The 14874-nt window shown below is 35.2% G+C and overlaps 2 protein-coding genes across 3 annotated transcripts in view; one reads left to right on the top strand and one right to left on the bottom strand.

Moving 5' to 3' along the window:
- Positions 1-9478, bottom strand: part of LOC107675117 (thioredoxin domain-containing protein 3 homolog) — a 13898-nt gene extending 4420 nt beyond the window's left edge. Inside the window, exons 1-12 of the mRNA XM_016469342.1 lie at positions 9446-9478; positions 9236-9293; positions 8563-8666; positions 8401-8472; positions 7281-7397; positions 6348-6351; positions 5401-5706; positions 4136-4280; positions 2668-2775; positions 2384-2529; positions 1040-1184; positions 706-962 (exon numbers count right to left, since the gene is read on the bottom strand). Coding sequence (XP_016324828.1) covers positions 706-962; positions 1040-1184; positions 2384-2529; positions 2668-2775; positions 4136-4280; positions 5401-5706; positions 6348-6351; positions 7281-7397; positions 8401-8472; positions 8563-8666; positions 9236-9293; positions 9446-9478 — 1495 coding nt within the window. The remainder of the gene's footprint in view (positions 1-705; positions 963-1039; positions 1185-2383; positions 2530-2667; positions 2776-4135; positions 4281-5400; positions 5707-6347; positions 6352-7280; positions 7398-8400; positions 8473-8562; positions 8667-9235; positions 9294-9445) is intronic.
- Positions 9479-14130: 4652 nt separating this feature from the next.
- LOC107675125 (death-associated protein-like 1-B) overlaps positions 14131-14874 on the top strand; it is a 4855-nt gene continuing 4111 nt past the window's right edge. Inside the window, exon 1 of one of the 2 annotated variants that reach the window (XM_016469350.1) lies at positions 14131-14260. In XM_016469350.1, coding sequence (XP_016324836.1) covers positions 14200-14260 — 61 coding nt within the window. In that variant the 5' untranslated portion in view covers positions 14131-14199. Of the gene's footprint in view, positions 14261-14498; positions 14638-14874 lie in introns of those variants that run through there. The other variant, XM_016469351.1, reaches the window with a different exon arrangement.

Below are 14874 nucleotides of genomic sequence, written 5' to 3'. Positions count from 1 at the left end.
TGGGGGGACTTGCCGGCTTCCGCAGGGCACTGGAGGGGGTCAGCAATAGTGGCGTTTTCCATACGGATCCCAATTCGTCAGTCACGACTGACGTAACGTCGAACGTGACTGACTGAAAGGGAACGTCTAGGTTACTTGTGTAACCCTCGTTCCCTGAAGGAGGGAACGGAGACGTTACGTTCCGTCGCCACAGTTGCTGTACCACCGCTGTACGGCCGGGGCGCGTAGTCTCGGCTCCTCAGCGAAAAACTGATGTGCGTTTGCACGCGCTCTCCTTTTATACCCGCGCTGCGGGGCAGGGTGCGCGTGGCGAAACACGCACGCCAACTGTCATTGGCTTGTTTAGTTAACACTCGAAGGTGATTGGGCGCTCGGGCGAGATCCCAGTTCGTCAGTCACGACTGACGTAACGTCTCCGTTCCCTCCTTCAGGGAACGAGGGTTACACAAGTAACCTAGACGTTTTCTCAGTAGACATTTCCATTTAGAGAACATTTTGCTGTATTGTGTTCCCCTTAATTTATTGGTCTTAAAAAGGTCTTTAAACATCTTAAATTTAATTTTATAAAACTTGGAGAAACCCTGTTATATGATGTAAATACAATGTGTTTTATCACCACATGAAAACATCTGATTTAGATTTTGTTTCTCGGTACAGTGAACTTTTAGCTCAACAGATGGAGGAGCATTTGATCATTTCGCGCACCTAACAGAGGAGAAGCAGCGCCGTCGATGATCACGCTCTCAGAGCTGATGTCTCCAAAGATGAAGTGTATCTTCTGGTGTGCGTGTTGAGTGTTGGAGGATCCGTGGACGGCGTTCTCCAGCATGTCTTTAGCGAAGCGCGCTCTCAGAGACTCCGGGGCCGTTTGTCTCGCCTCGCTGGGGTCCGTCGGGCCCATGGCCGCCCTCCACTCGTCCACCGCGTTCTCCTTCGTCAGAACCATCATCGTACACGGGCCGCTGCAGAAAAATTAAACACGTTTTATCTTACCTATGTCCTGCGTGAAATCTTCCAGTTGAGTTTCAGCCAAACTCACCGACACATGTAATCCACCAGCTGACTGAAGAACGGTTTGTCTCTGTGCTCTTTATAAAACTCTTCCGCCATCTCTCTGGACAGAACCGTGTCCTTCATATGGGAGATGGTGAATGCTCTGGCCCGAATCTCCTCCAGGATTTCCTCTGATATGAGCAGAAGCAGACAAAATAAACAGCGAGTTCCTCATTTCATTAATATTCTTACTTTTTAATTTTTATATACACCAATATTTCAGTAAGATTTTAATAAAGTAAGAAATGATCACATTTATTCATCAAGGATGCATTAAATTAAAGTGACAGTAAAGACATTTGTAATGTTGCAAAATATTTCTATTTAGAACTTTCTATGCATTAAAGAATCCTGAAATGCATCAGTTTCCCAAAAAATATGAAGCGGCACAACCGTTTTCAACATTGATAATAATCATAAATGTTATGCAGAGCAGCAAATCAGCATATTAGAATGATTTCTGAAGATCATGTGACACTGAAAACTGGAGTAATGATGCTGAAAATTCAGCTTTGATCACAGAAATAAATTACAGTTTACTGTATATTCACATAAAAAAAAAAAAAAAAAGTTATTTTGAATTGGAATAATATTAATCTATTGATCAGATAAATGCAGCCTTGGTGAGAAGAAGAGACTTCTTTCAAAAACAGTCAAAGTCTTACCGACCGCAAACTGTTTGAACTTTTAGTTTGCGCTATATTTCAGCAGTATTTCTCTCTTTTCATGTCGATAGTGTTTGAGAAGCATTGCTGTACTGACACTTCTAAATCATTCGGATTCGGTTTTCTTCAAAAGCTCTAGCTGCAACTATTAATTATGTTTTGTACAATAAATCCATTCTGACTTCATTCAGACTGATTTGTACATTAAAGGGGTCATATGATGCGATTTCAAGATTAAAGCATGTCAACATATTCTGTTACACCAAATACACAAATTAATGATCTTTAAAAAAGCATCATATGACCCCTTTAATGTTAAGTGTATCTGTTAACTGTTTTTGTAAACATTCTACTTTTCAAAAAGTTAAGGAAAAAACATTAAAATCTCCCATTGGCATCGTTTCAACTTTCAAAATGTAACTGGCATCATATTTGCCTACAAAATTTGCCGCCTTTCTTATATTTTTCATTTCTGTGTGTTTCTGATACGGTATTTCATTTACAACGAACCAAAAGCTCAAACTTAAACTAAAGCTCCCCTCTTGTCAGCACTGCTGTGATCTAGCTGCATTTAAAGCACGAGTGTGAACCGTGCAGCTCAAACACGGAGCTAATATCCCTCTCCACTCTTTGCACTGTGTTCAGAGTGACTGCTGAAACGATACCCTTGTGTTCAGTGTCAGGTTTAATGACGGCCAGCGTGTCCTCCGGTGGGAAGAAGAAGCCGATCTCCCTCTCCGCCTCCTCTGAGCTTCCGCTGCCGTGAAGCTGATTAATGCTGGAGCTGCCAGAGACAAACTGGGCTCGCAGACTAGATCAGAACCACATATACAAACGCACTGACCATTTAAACACATATATGATACATAAACATGATATGATGATATACAACAACACATTGAGTTGAGCAAAGCTATTAGTTGATCAAAGTATTATAAATATCATTTACCTGTTGGGTTGCTCAGTCTTAGCCTGGATGGGGTCTTTGGGTCCCAGGATGTTTCTCCAGTGTTCTACGGCTCGCTCCTTCACTAGCGCTAGTGCTAACACAGGCCCGCTGTGAACGACAGCAGACATTCGCTGTGAGTCTTCTGGCTTCTTTACCTCATTTACACAGCATTTATATGCAATTAGCAGCTATGTATCCAAGATTACAATTACGCTTCAATTGAAGATATAAATCACTTGTTTTTTTTGTTTTTTTTTTACTGTCCTCTACAGATTCGATAAGACAGCATTCATTATTCAGAATGAATGGTATACTTTATATCTAATAATTTTGATATAAATTTATAAATTATTTCATTATCACTGATATACTATTGTAGTTTTTGTTAATGTTTTGAATTAGATTATACTGTATATTTATCTTTTGTTTTCACTGTAATTTTAAAGTTGTAATAATTTTGTTGTGTTTTTGTAATTTTTAGTGATTTTAAGAAAAAATATGTCTTTATAGTATTTATACATTTTTATGTATTAGCTTTAGTTTATTTAGTTTTAGTTCAAACAAGTGAGAAATCTTGCATTCTACATTTATTTTAAGTAACAAAAACATATATATATATATATATATATATATATACATGTATGTGTGTGTGTGTATATATATAGATATATTAATTTTTTTGACATTTTTACAAATATTATAATATTTATTTTAAGTAATGAAAATGTTTTGAAATTATACTTTTTTTTATTACAAATTTTAGTTAACGATAATAACTATGTTTTGACATCCAACTGTTCAAAAATGCCGTTGTGTGCTGTTTTGCGAAACTGGCCTTAATAACTATAAATCTCAAGCTGAAGCTTTTCAAATGTATTTAATTTCCATATTTAATTATTTTAAAGGTATAGTTCACCCAAAAATGAAAATTCTGTTTACTCACCCATAAGTTGTTACAAAGAAAAAAAACAAGATATTTTGAAGAATGTTGATAAACAAACAGTTTCTGGTAGCCACTGACATCCATAGTACTTTTTCCCATAGAATGCAAGTCAATGGGTACCAGCAACTGTTAGGTTACCCACAGTTCCTGGTAGCCATTCAGCAGAATACAGAAATTCATGCAGGTTTGGAACAACATGATGGAGAGTAAATGATGACAAAATTTTCATTTTTGGGGTGCAGGGAGCCATGTAACAGAACACTGATACTGCTAATTCTGTATTCTGTTTGGATGAGTCTGAAGGGTTCTGATTGGTTCTGAAACTACTAGAAAATGACATTGCTTGGCAATAATTCAAATGATTATTAATAAAGCATGCTTGTACTGTATATGTTGAAAACTGGTGTCTGACTCTGTTATCATATCACTGATGCTGCTGTTTTAATAAACCGCTTGACTCGCACAGCCTCTTGTGGCTTACTGCTTTTCCACAGCATCAGATGTGTGATGTGTGCGATCGCTCACCTGGTCATGCTCTCCAGCAGGCTGGGGAAATATTCCTGCTCCAGATGATCGCTGTAGAACTGCCTGACCTGATCCTCAGACAGCATGAGCTCTCTCTGCATGGCCACTGTGAATCCTGCTTCATGGATCCGGCCCAGAATCTCCTCTACAAACACATCTACACTTTACTTCCTGACCGTAAGCGCTCCGATTGAATTGCTCTGCACTAGCAGTCAAAAGTTTGGACACATCTGCTCATTCTTTATTAGGACAGTTTTACACATTGTGGAATAACAGTAAAGTCATCGAAACTACAAAATAATGTAAATGGAGCAGTGTTGTTATTGTTAACTAAAACTAAAACTTGTTTCAGTTAATTAAAAAAAAAGCTGAAATTAAATTTAAAAGTGAAATTAAATATAAATATTAGATAAAAAGTTTTAGATGGAAAAATTACAAATGTTGCCTTGGCAACTAACTGAAATAAAATAAGTTTAAGTTCTAAAATAAAAATAAAGCTAAATAAAATTATAAATAAAATAAAGCAAACGCACATAACAAAATTACTAACATTTAAGCTAAAATTAAAATGAAAACAAAATAAACAAAAGCTTAGAATATTATTTGCATATAAGATATTTAAAATATTAATAAATATTTTATGATATTTTATTAATGCAAATTAAAATAGCATATAAATAATGCTAGAATAATGCTGAAATGGAAATAAAGTCAAATAGGAAAAAAAGAAAGAAAGAAAAAAACGAATAAAAATGGCAAAAGCACATAACAAAATGACTAAAACCTAAACTAAAATTAAAATAAAAACTGAAAAAAAAAAGAAGCTTAAAACATTGCTGAAATGGAAATAAAGCCAAATAGGAATATTTAAAAAATAAATAAATAAAATGGTAAAACACATTACAAAATTACTAAACCCTAAAATAAAATGAAAACTGAAAATAAAAACATATTTATATAAAGTATTATATTTAAAATCAATAAATATTTTTATGAATTAATTCAAATTATAATACTATAATATAGTAATACTATTATAATAACGCTGAAATGTTGTCGTGACCAATAAATGTCAGTCATATGTTGGTTGACTCAAAGTGTTACATTGTGGCTTTAGATCAAACGTTCATGAGAAATAAATTGAGTCAAGTGTGTCCAAACTTGTAACTGGTACTTCAGTTTAAAGCTCTCATTGAATGCAGGAGAATCTGTCTGCGCCCACGGGGCCGCAGTTCTGCGCGTGTAAACGTAATGTTGGCACATGCCTCTGTTTTCCCTGGCAGCGTCTGGACGGATGAGCGCCAGCGTCCTCTCCACATGCTCCTGTTCCGGCCCGGCCCGCTCCGAGCCCGAGTCCGCCATCGCCATCCTGAAGCTGGGGAAGAAGAACGCCAGCTCCCTGCTGGCCTGCTCGCTGTCGCTGCTGCCGTGTAGAGCGTTCAAAAGAGTCTCGGTGCCGTACTGAGCCCGCAAGCTGAAGAACAGAGAGCGGCCAGAGAGGAGAGCAGGGAAGGAAGGATAGATGGATGGATGGAAGGGTGGAGAAGCAGAGAAAGAGAAGAGCAGATGGTCTCACTGCTGGTTCTCGGCCAGGGCAGAGGGAGGCAGGCAGGAGTTCACACAGGATGTGTTGTGCTATAACTGTTAGTGCTCAAATCTGTGAGCGCAATATGGAACGTCAACGCAACGCAACGCCCTCATATCACTTTTAGATTATATTTAATTACAAAATGACATTATACACACATCAGGGAATTGCTGAGCCTCTGTATTAGGCCTATGAAGAGAGACCATGACATTATATATGTCTGACACAACAAAATCAGGGTGTTTCGATAATAATTTTAAATAATAATTTACTTAAAAAAAAACAGCAATATATATACTGTATATATGATAAAAAATGACAATTTTAGTATTATTTATATATTACTATAGTATGCACTGTTTATTTTACATTTACAGTTATTTTTAATTAAGTTTTTCATTTTCAATTATATATATATATATATATAACATATATATATATATTTTTTTATTTATATCATAAAAAACTAAATTTTATTTTAGTATTATTTATATACTATTATAGTACACACTATTTATTAATATTTTAAATTAGCTTGTATTTTCAGTTTTATTTTAATTTTAGTTTGTTTTTGTAATTTTGTTACATGCTTTTGTCAGTTTTATTAGTATTTGGGGTTTTTACATTTCTGTAGGAGAGGGGGTAACCATGACAAAAAAACTATTACAAAGAGAGGCTTTTTGGATTTTTGAGCTGAAATCGTTAACCCCTACAGGACTGAATGAAGAGATGGATCTTGCATGTTTTTTGTAATAATATATATTTTTTTGTAATCATTGATTTCAGCATGAGCATTGAAGAAAGCATGAGCTGAAACGTCTGCTCTTTGGTCTGTTTTTAAGACACTTTTCACTTTTTTGCACTTTTGTCACCCTGTAGTAGTAATACTACTACTACTACTATAGATGTTAAATTAAAGTAATTATTGTGATAGACCCTTGCCTTGGTCTAACTGTATGTCTTTCAGTGTGCGGGCAGTGTCTCGTTCCCTACTCAGGGAACCATGGTTACATAAGTAACCTGAGACGTTTTTTTGGTTGATCAAATTTTTCTTGATTTACGCACCTGAGAACAGACTGGTTATCTTTTTGGAGCGCATGCAATATCTTTTTTGATAAATGAAATGATATAAAATTAAATAATTATATTTATTAAATGGTTTAAAAGATCCCTGACAATAAGTGATAATTATTTCTAATATATAATTTTTTTTAATATATATCAATTTATTATTAATTAATCAATCAATCAATTTTTTAAAAATTAAGATGAAACAGGATTTGAGATGGAATGATGGCCAATTAATTTTGTAATATAATAATTATTTTTTATATTATATTATTTTTATTTAATTCAATGTGTATTTTATATACATATATAAATTTGATTATATAATATGAATGCATTATTTAGCAAGCAGTAGTTTCGGTGATGTAGATTACACCTCATACTGGACTACTTTTCCATCGTTCCATCCCAAATCTTTTTTCATCCAGATTCAGGCGTCCTCTGTCGTCCACACAGTAATGATAACGTCAGGAGTGTGGAGTAACTCACCGCCCTGCGTGCCGCCCCGTGTGCTAGGACGTTCTTCTCTTTGCTCAGCTCTTCCTGTATCACCCTCTGCAGGAGAGGAGTGTTTGGCCCCCGCAGAACAGACACCAGCTCCCCACCCTACAGCATGACGTCCCGCAGGACAACACCAAACAGATGAGGTGTGAACAGGAACACAGGAACATGTCACTTTGCACAACATCAGATATTTCAAAATGAAGCCTGTTTTCCATTGAAGCTTATTTCCACCACAGAATATTTATCTCAGAATCCTGACTTTTTTTACTCACAGTTTACATCTCGCAATTCAGTTTTTTTTTTCACCATGGAATAAAAAACTAAAAAAGGTATTTGTGATATTTTATCTCACTATTCAAATTTTTTCTTAAAATTGCAAGTTTATATTCTTATAAACTTGCAAGTTAAAATTGCAAGTTTGCACAATTCTTACAGAATTGTGAGATAAAAAGTCGTAATGACCTTTTTACTTTTTTTTTTTTTCCTTGGCTCAAATAAGCTTCCATAGTTTTAGGATCATTCATGCATTCATTCATGCATTCATGCATGTTTTGTTTTTGCATTAATTCCATCACAATTAACCACAATTTTTCCCCCAAATGCCAAATATTGCAATGCATCTGGATGTTTTGCTTTTAAATTTGTTTTTAAATAATTAAATTATTTTAACTCTCATTAGATTCTCATTCCTCTAAAACAGCATTTTAATTATACCAGTATAAATTAATAGCAGTGCAACTGAAACCTGCATGATTTACAGATCCTTTACAATTTAAGTAATATATATTATTAGTTTTATCTCATCACAGTATTTGGGTAGTTTTGGGTATTTGGGTACCGTTTGCTTAATTGTATATAGCCTAATTGTGTATTGTGCTAAACAATCTGAAAGGTCCTAAAATAGGGTTCTTTGTCTATAAGCAAAATATGTTTTCTTCTTTTGTTCATTTATTTTGGAGTAAATTTCACAAATTTCCTGAACAGGTTTTGTGACATCCGCCCATGTAATTATTATTTGAATATGTAATTTATATTCATTTTTAAGAACAGTAAGAATTTGCAAGGATTGGGAAACACGCAGAGAGATGTACAATTTCAGACCCACCGCATAAAATAGAAAGGTGGGCTCACACTTCCCTCTGTACTTCTCCAGAGCTTCAATCCCATCAGCCTCAGCCTGCAGGAAGGATAAGACGGCGTGACAGAAATCTCGACATTTAGAATGATTGTTTGTGTGCAATCTAATCTCCAGAGAGGCTTATTTTACTGTGGCAAAATGCAGCAGCTCGTCTCCCAGCTCATTCTTGATTTTTCTGAACAGACTGACGACAGCGCGGCAGGGTCCACACCACTTCTGGTACACGTCGACCACTGACACACACACACACACACACACACACACACACAGACACACACACACACACACAACAATCACTACAGCAAAACTCAGACTGCATCTACAGACCTCTGCAGCTCTGCTTGACAAATAAGAAATCAGACAGACAGACCAGCAGAGAGTAATGAAGTATTTGAACATCTATGCTGCACAATAAATGTATGAGTTTCATTGTGTACGAAGCAGAATCTCAGTGTGATCAAACACTGCTGATCTGTTCTCTTCACTCTTCTTCACTGTTTTTGTCAAAAGTTTTGATTGTGTGCTTGTGCATCTTTTTTAATACATTATATAAATGCTTTTTGTTTTGTAATTCATAAACAGATAGACATAGATAGATAGATAGATAGATAGATAGATAGATAGATAGACGTTAGACAGATATAGACAGAGATGATTTGATAGACAGAGAGATAGATAAATAGAAAGACATACAGACGGATAGATAGATAGACGGATAGATAGATATAGACAGATAGATAGATAGATAGATAGATAGATAGATAGATAGATAGACAGAAAGATAGATAGATGAGTCACTCACCTATTAACCCTTTCGTTGCCAAAATGTCACTCCATTGATCGTCAGTATTGATATTTATCTGCAGGAAAAAGTTTTCAAGCGTTTTTAGGGATTTTACAGCTGACACACAAAATAAACAAACTAGAAAACTGCAGTCAGACCCACTTTTCCATCATTTACAGTTTAATGCTGACTACAGTCACAGATACTGATTCAACTAACGTTACAAACCTGTAAACTGATCTCCTTCTTTTTACCAGCCATGGGAATGCCTTTTTAAGAATAAAAAATAACGACACGTTTAGCTAATTACTCCAGTTAATGGTAATGCTGTGATCGCTAATTCGTTATTTATTTTTCCTAAAAGTTTCAGCGCATGCGCAGCACGGATTGTTTTGCGTCCTCGTCGCTCAGCAACCGTTTATTAAGCGTTTCACTGCCGGCATCTGCTGGACGCTGCGGGTATTGCAGGTTGTTATTCTCACTGTTAAGTGACAAGTACACGTTTGTGTCACTATAAATATGTTCTCTGATGGTAAAGCCATGGTACTGAATGCATATGTGTTTATATTTATGTTATGTATTCCATGGTACTTCATGATACATGTCTAGAGTTTGTGATGTTAGAGGTGCATCGTTTCTCAAAGGCCTGCATTCCTCCATCATAAAGCTGCTCCAGGGAACAGATTCAACTTCAATAACAGCAAACGCTGCAGATTCCAGACATATTAAACAACAGATATGTCTCATATTATATTTGGCAGGAAATACCTCATCATCTGGTTAGAATATGTAAAGAAAAGGAGAGACGTTGAACACACAATACCAGGTCCAAGTCACATTTCAGCCATAAATAAATGAAAAACATTATATTTTATATTATATTATATTATATTTGCATAAAGAAAATTCATTTTTAATCAATTTATTTTAAATCCTGTTTATTTTTATTTTTAGAAATTATTTGCATGACATTTAACTACATTAAGTACATTCCCCCCAAATTAGATAGTTTCTTCTATTGTTTCTTAAATATTTAGGCCTTAATGTAACATTTATGAATTTGAATGACATATAAAACGTTCATCCATCTGGAATACACAGTTTAAACATAAACTAATAAACGTTACTGACAAATATGTGATGCATATTTGTCAGTGATGAAACGGGTCAGATTTCTGCACTCAAAAAAAAAGTTTATTATTAACTATTAACATACACTGTAAAAAAAAAAAAAAAGTGGTTGCCTTTACTGTAAAAAATACGGTAGCAGTATTTTAGCTTTTACAGATTTACTTAAATTCACAGTAAAAAACCTATTTCAATAATTGATATAATGTTAATATAACAACCAACTGAATTATTAATTATTAATAAAATTAATATCTCGTTTGTACCATTGTAATGACAACCGCCAAAAACAGGTGGTAAAGGTCACATGATGAATCAAAGTTTATCACAAACAGCTTTTCCACAAGTTGAGGAGAGAAATACATATATTTATAGACAGTGCACAGTGTCATTCACACAAATACTGAACACCATCATGGTAAAATTTACATTTGAAATTAAATAAAAAAAAATTTTTCAATTTTCATGATACTCAACTAATGCAAGAAACGTTCATTTAACAACATTAGATGTGAAAAAACCTAATATACACAACTAATGAGAGAAAACTAAGAAGAAACATAGGTATTTAAAAAAAAAAAGAAAGTGAAGTGCCATGCAGGGAATTCTGGGAATGTCAATTTACGTTTTTTCACTGTGAATTATACAATGGCTTTTTCTTTTTCACTTCCAAAAACCACAGTTTTAACAGCCAATTAGCAGCTTTTTACTGTAGCATTTTTACAGTTTTTTTTTTTTACTGTTAAAATCATGATAATTTTTTACAGTGTAGTTTATGATTTTTATCATTTTCAAAATCCATTTATTCAAATTGCTTAGAATCAGCATAAATAAATGAACATTACTTGGACACATTCGCTTCTGATAACAGATCTAAATTGTAATGTAGACACACGTGCATTTTCTGTAAAGCTGCTTTGAAATTAAATGAAACCAGAATAACAGCAAAATCCAGTATGCTTATAAATGCACATTCACATTTAGTCTAGAACTACAGCGCACACAACGCCTCTGTACTCCCGATTTCTCCCAATATGGTGACAGGAGAGCTGTCAGTCAATAAATGGGAAAACAAATACTTTTTTGAAAAAGTAACTCAGATATTTTCTTGTAAATTAAAAAAGTAATGCGTTACTTTACTAGTTACTTGAAAAAAGTAATCTGATTACGTAACTCGCATTACTTGTAATGAGTTACCCCCAACACTGTATGCAGCAGATAGTGATTTTAAAGTAGAAGGCCACAAGAGGCTGTAGTGATTTTACCATGGCTGTCTCTCTTAAAACTTCCTGAACGGATGTACATAAATCTGTTTTATAAAGCAAAATATGCTGCACCTCCTCTGATCAACACAGTTTATAATTAAGCTGATTGTGCTTGTTTGTTGAGTTTATCTCTGAGCACTTCATGCTGAAACTCGTCGCCACTGCCCTGAGGAAATAACACTTTTTCCCATCCTTACAGGAGCTTCTTCAACAGGCACATGTTTGATTACTTGAAGTGTTCATCTGTGTCAAAACATGGATCACATGGAATAAAGATCTGATTGCTGATCTGACGACCTTGATGTTCTGTTGGGCTTATCACCTAAATAAATATCTTCAAAAGTTGCCGCAACTTCATGCTAATACATATACAACTAGATAATCTACTTATACTTCTTTGAGAAAGAAAAGTACTTATGGTCGTTCCGCTTTTGGATTTGCTGCCCCAAATGATCAGAACATGCTACAAAAGCATTTGAAACTATAGAGACAAACATTTCAGTCTGTGCATTAAAAAAATTATTACACAAAATGCTTTAACTGAGGTGTTTTTTTTTCTCTCTCTCTCTCTCTCGTGTGTTTTGTACACGTATTGTAATGTATGTTTGTATGTCCTTCAGGAGACATTAACTCTCCTGCCAGGCTGTTATTGTAAATAAGAACCTGTTCTTAATGACTTGCCTGGTTAAATAAAGGTTAAAGGAAATGATGTTTGGATACAGCTCTGACAGCCCAAAATATTTTCCTCATTTTAACAAATGTTTAATATTTAATGCACTCTGAACTACAGGCAAATTGTATTTTCATGCACTGCATCATGGTCAATTTTGAGATTTGGATCTGTTTCGCTTCCATAACATATCTTCTTTCAGACTACAGTGGGAAGAAAACATCCGAAATACACTTTTAAGTGTTTATTTTTATTGCACTTTATATGTTTGAGTCTAAGGCCGTTTCTCAAAATGATTTTTTTTCTCCACTTCAGCAGGACTTACACCAAACTTTACAGTTTTATTCATATCAATATTCTGAAGGTGTTTACAGAGGAGTTTGTTGATATATCACTCGCCTGGTTTATATAACATTTTATTCCTATAAACAGCTATTTTTTGACAGTATTTTCTCATTTATGAAGTGATAAAATATAATATGATGTATAATAATAATTAATTATATTTAATATGTCAACAAAATCAAACAAGAATTCTGAACCTGGCTTTAAGCGATCTTTAGATTTCTGTTCAGGGATTTTATGTAAATTTGTGCATGTTTAATTAGATAATGCATTATTCACATGTGCAAAACGTAATATTTCAGAAAACGTGTAAAACAAAATAATTGTCTCACTATTTAACTGGGGAAATATGGTGATACCCTATATCAGTTAACACTGATGTCTTGCCTTAAAGGAGACATATTATGCCCATTTTTACAATATGTAATATAAGTCTCAGGTGTCCCCAGAATGTGTCTGTGAAGTTTCAGCTCAAAATACTCCACAGATCATTTATTATAGGTTAATCTTTTTCACGTTTCCTTGGTTGGTAGATGCACCAGGGACCTGATTATAGCACTTAAAACCTGGAACAGTCAGATTTTCATGATATGTCACCTTTAAAGTGGGGAAAAATCTAATTAAAGAAATTCAACAAAGCCTTTTTTCGTCAAAATCATACTAGGGCACATAAATATCTGCTATTTAGAGTATGACTTTGGTGCCCATTTGACAACAAATCTAAGAAAATATACAAAAAAACGTCCACATGTGAGCTGATCTAGTTTTAAAGGGGTCATATGATGCGATTTCAATTTTTCCTTTCTCTTTGGAGTGTTACAAGCTCTTGCTGCATAAAGATGTTCACGCAAAGAAAGAAGGCGTAACTTTGATTCTCGCTGTAGTATTGTTGCCGCCGCAGCCATGTCGTGAAGACGCTGTGTGTTTCGTTGTGAAAGCGAAACTACTTTGTTTGGCCGTCCAAAAGAGAACGATATCCGCTTCGTCATGCCTGGAGCTGATCTGTGGTTGCTGAGGATATACTACAACTTCGTGCTGTGGATCACCGGATCGGCTTTCACTGAGTCCAGCCCGGGGTCGTCACATGTGGTTGCCGCAAGCCCGCCGGACGCTCCTTCATCGAATCCGCCGCCTCGTAACATTTCCGTCACACGCTTGAGGTATTCGGCCAATCACAACGCACTGGATAGCTGGCCAATCAGAGCACACCTCGCTTTTTCAGACCGATGAGCTTTGTAAAAATCAACACGTTTCAAAAAGGCGGGGCATAGAGGAGAAACAATAATGTACAGTATGTGGAAAATAATGTGTTTTTTGAACCTTAAACCGCATAAACATATTTCATTACACCAAATACACAACATAATGTTCTTTTTAGCAGCATCATATGACCCCTTTAAGGTCCTTTTACTTTAGAAAGTCACATCGAGTCTGTGTGGATGCATGCAGGCAGCAGTGCGTGCTCCGTGACGTCAGTGAGGTTTAGCGACTATAAAAGCACGCGAGTGGGCGGACTCACTCACTGACTCAGAGGCAAGCTGTTTGTGTCGCTGTTTTTGTGAGAAAAAGTAACAATGGTGCAACTTTCTAAAAGCGGAGTGAGAGACACGCTGAAAGCTGGTCATCCTCCTGCAGGTTTGGACTTCCAGTTACATGCGAAACTTTTAAAGTCTTTTAGGAACGATTTGTTGTTTGGTTTGCGGGGTTTAAATCGTTTGAGATTTATTGTTGCAGTTCAGCTTTAGTAATTACGCATATTGCATTGCATGCTATTTCTTTCGTTTCTGTACGTGTGTATGGTAGTGTTTACAGTGAGAGGAAAACAAACATCCAGCCCTTGTTTTCTCATTAGGTGTCACAGGATGTGTTCAGAAGACTTTACTTTCAATTTCTGCTTCATACGATTAGTGCAAACCTTCCTTAGTGTGCCATCACCGCAACAAACTAGTCAGCTGCTTATCTAGACGGCGATCTAGTGCTCGTTGCAGTCAAACTGATCAGGGATTTTGCAAGTACGTTTTGCTTATTTAAGATTTAATGTAGTTGTTTTCAGTCATGATTAAAACATTACATATCTGTTCAAAGCCGTGTTATTTAAGTATCATTGATGTATGCAATTATAGTTTTACAAATTTGAGTAAGTTTTTATATTTCACTTTCATTTTAAACTGTTAACTTTGTGTGTGTGATGTGTTTGTCTTTTTTACTAAACATATATATATATACATATATATATACATATATATACA

Source organism: Sinocyclocheilus anshuiensis, unplaced genomic scaffold, assembly GCF_001515605.1.
Source record: "Sinocyclocheilus anshuiensis isolate Anshui unplaced genomic scaffold, SAMN03320099.WGS_v1.1 scaffold1005, whole genome shotgun sequence".
Classification (NCBI taxonomy): Eukaryota; Metazoa; Chordata; class Actinopteri; order Cypriniformes; family Cyprinidae; genus Sinocyclocheilus; species Sinocyclocheilus anshuiensis.
This window is presented reverse-complemented; position numbering and strand designations above follow the sequence as displayed.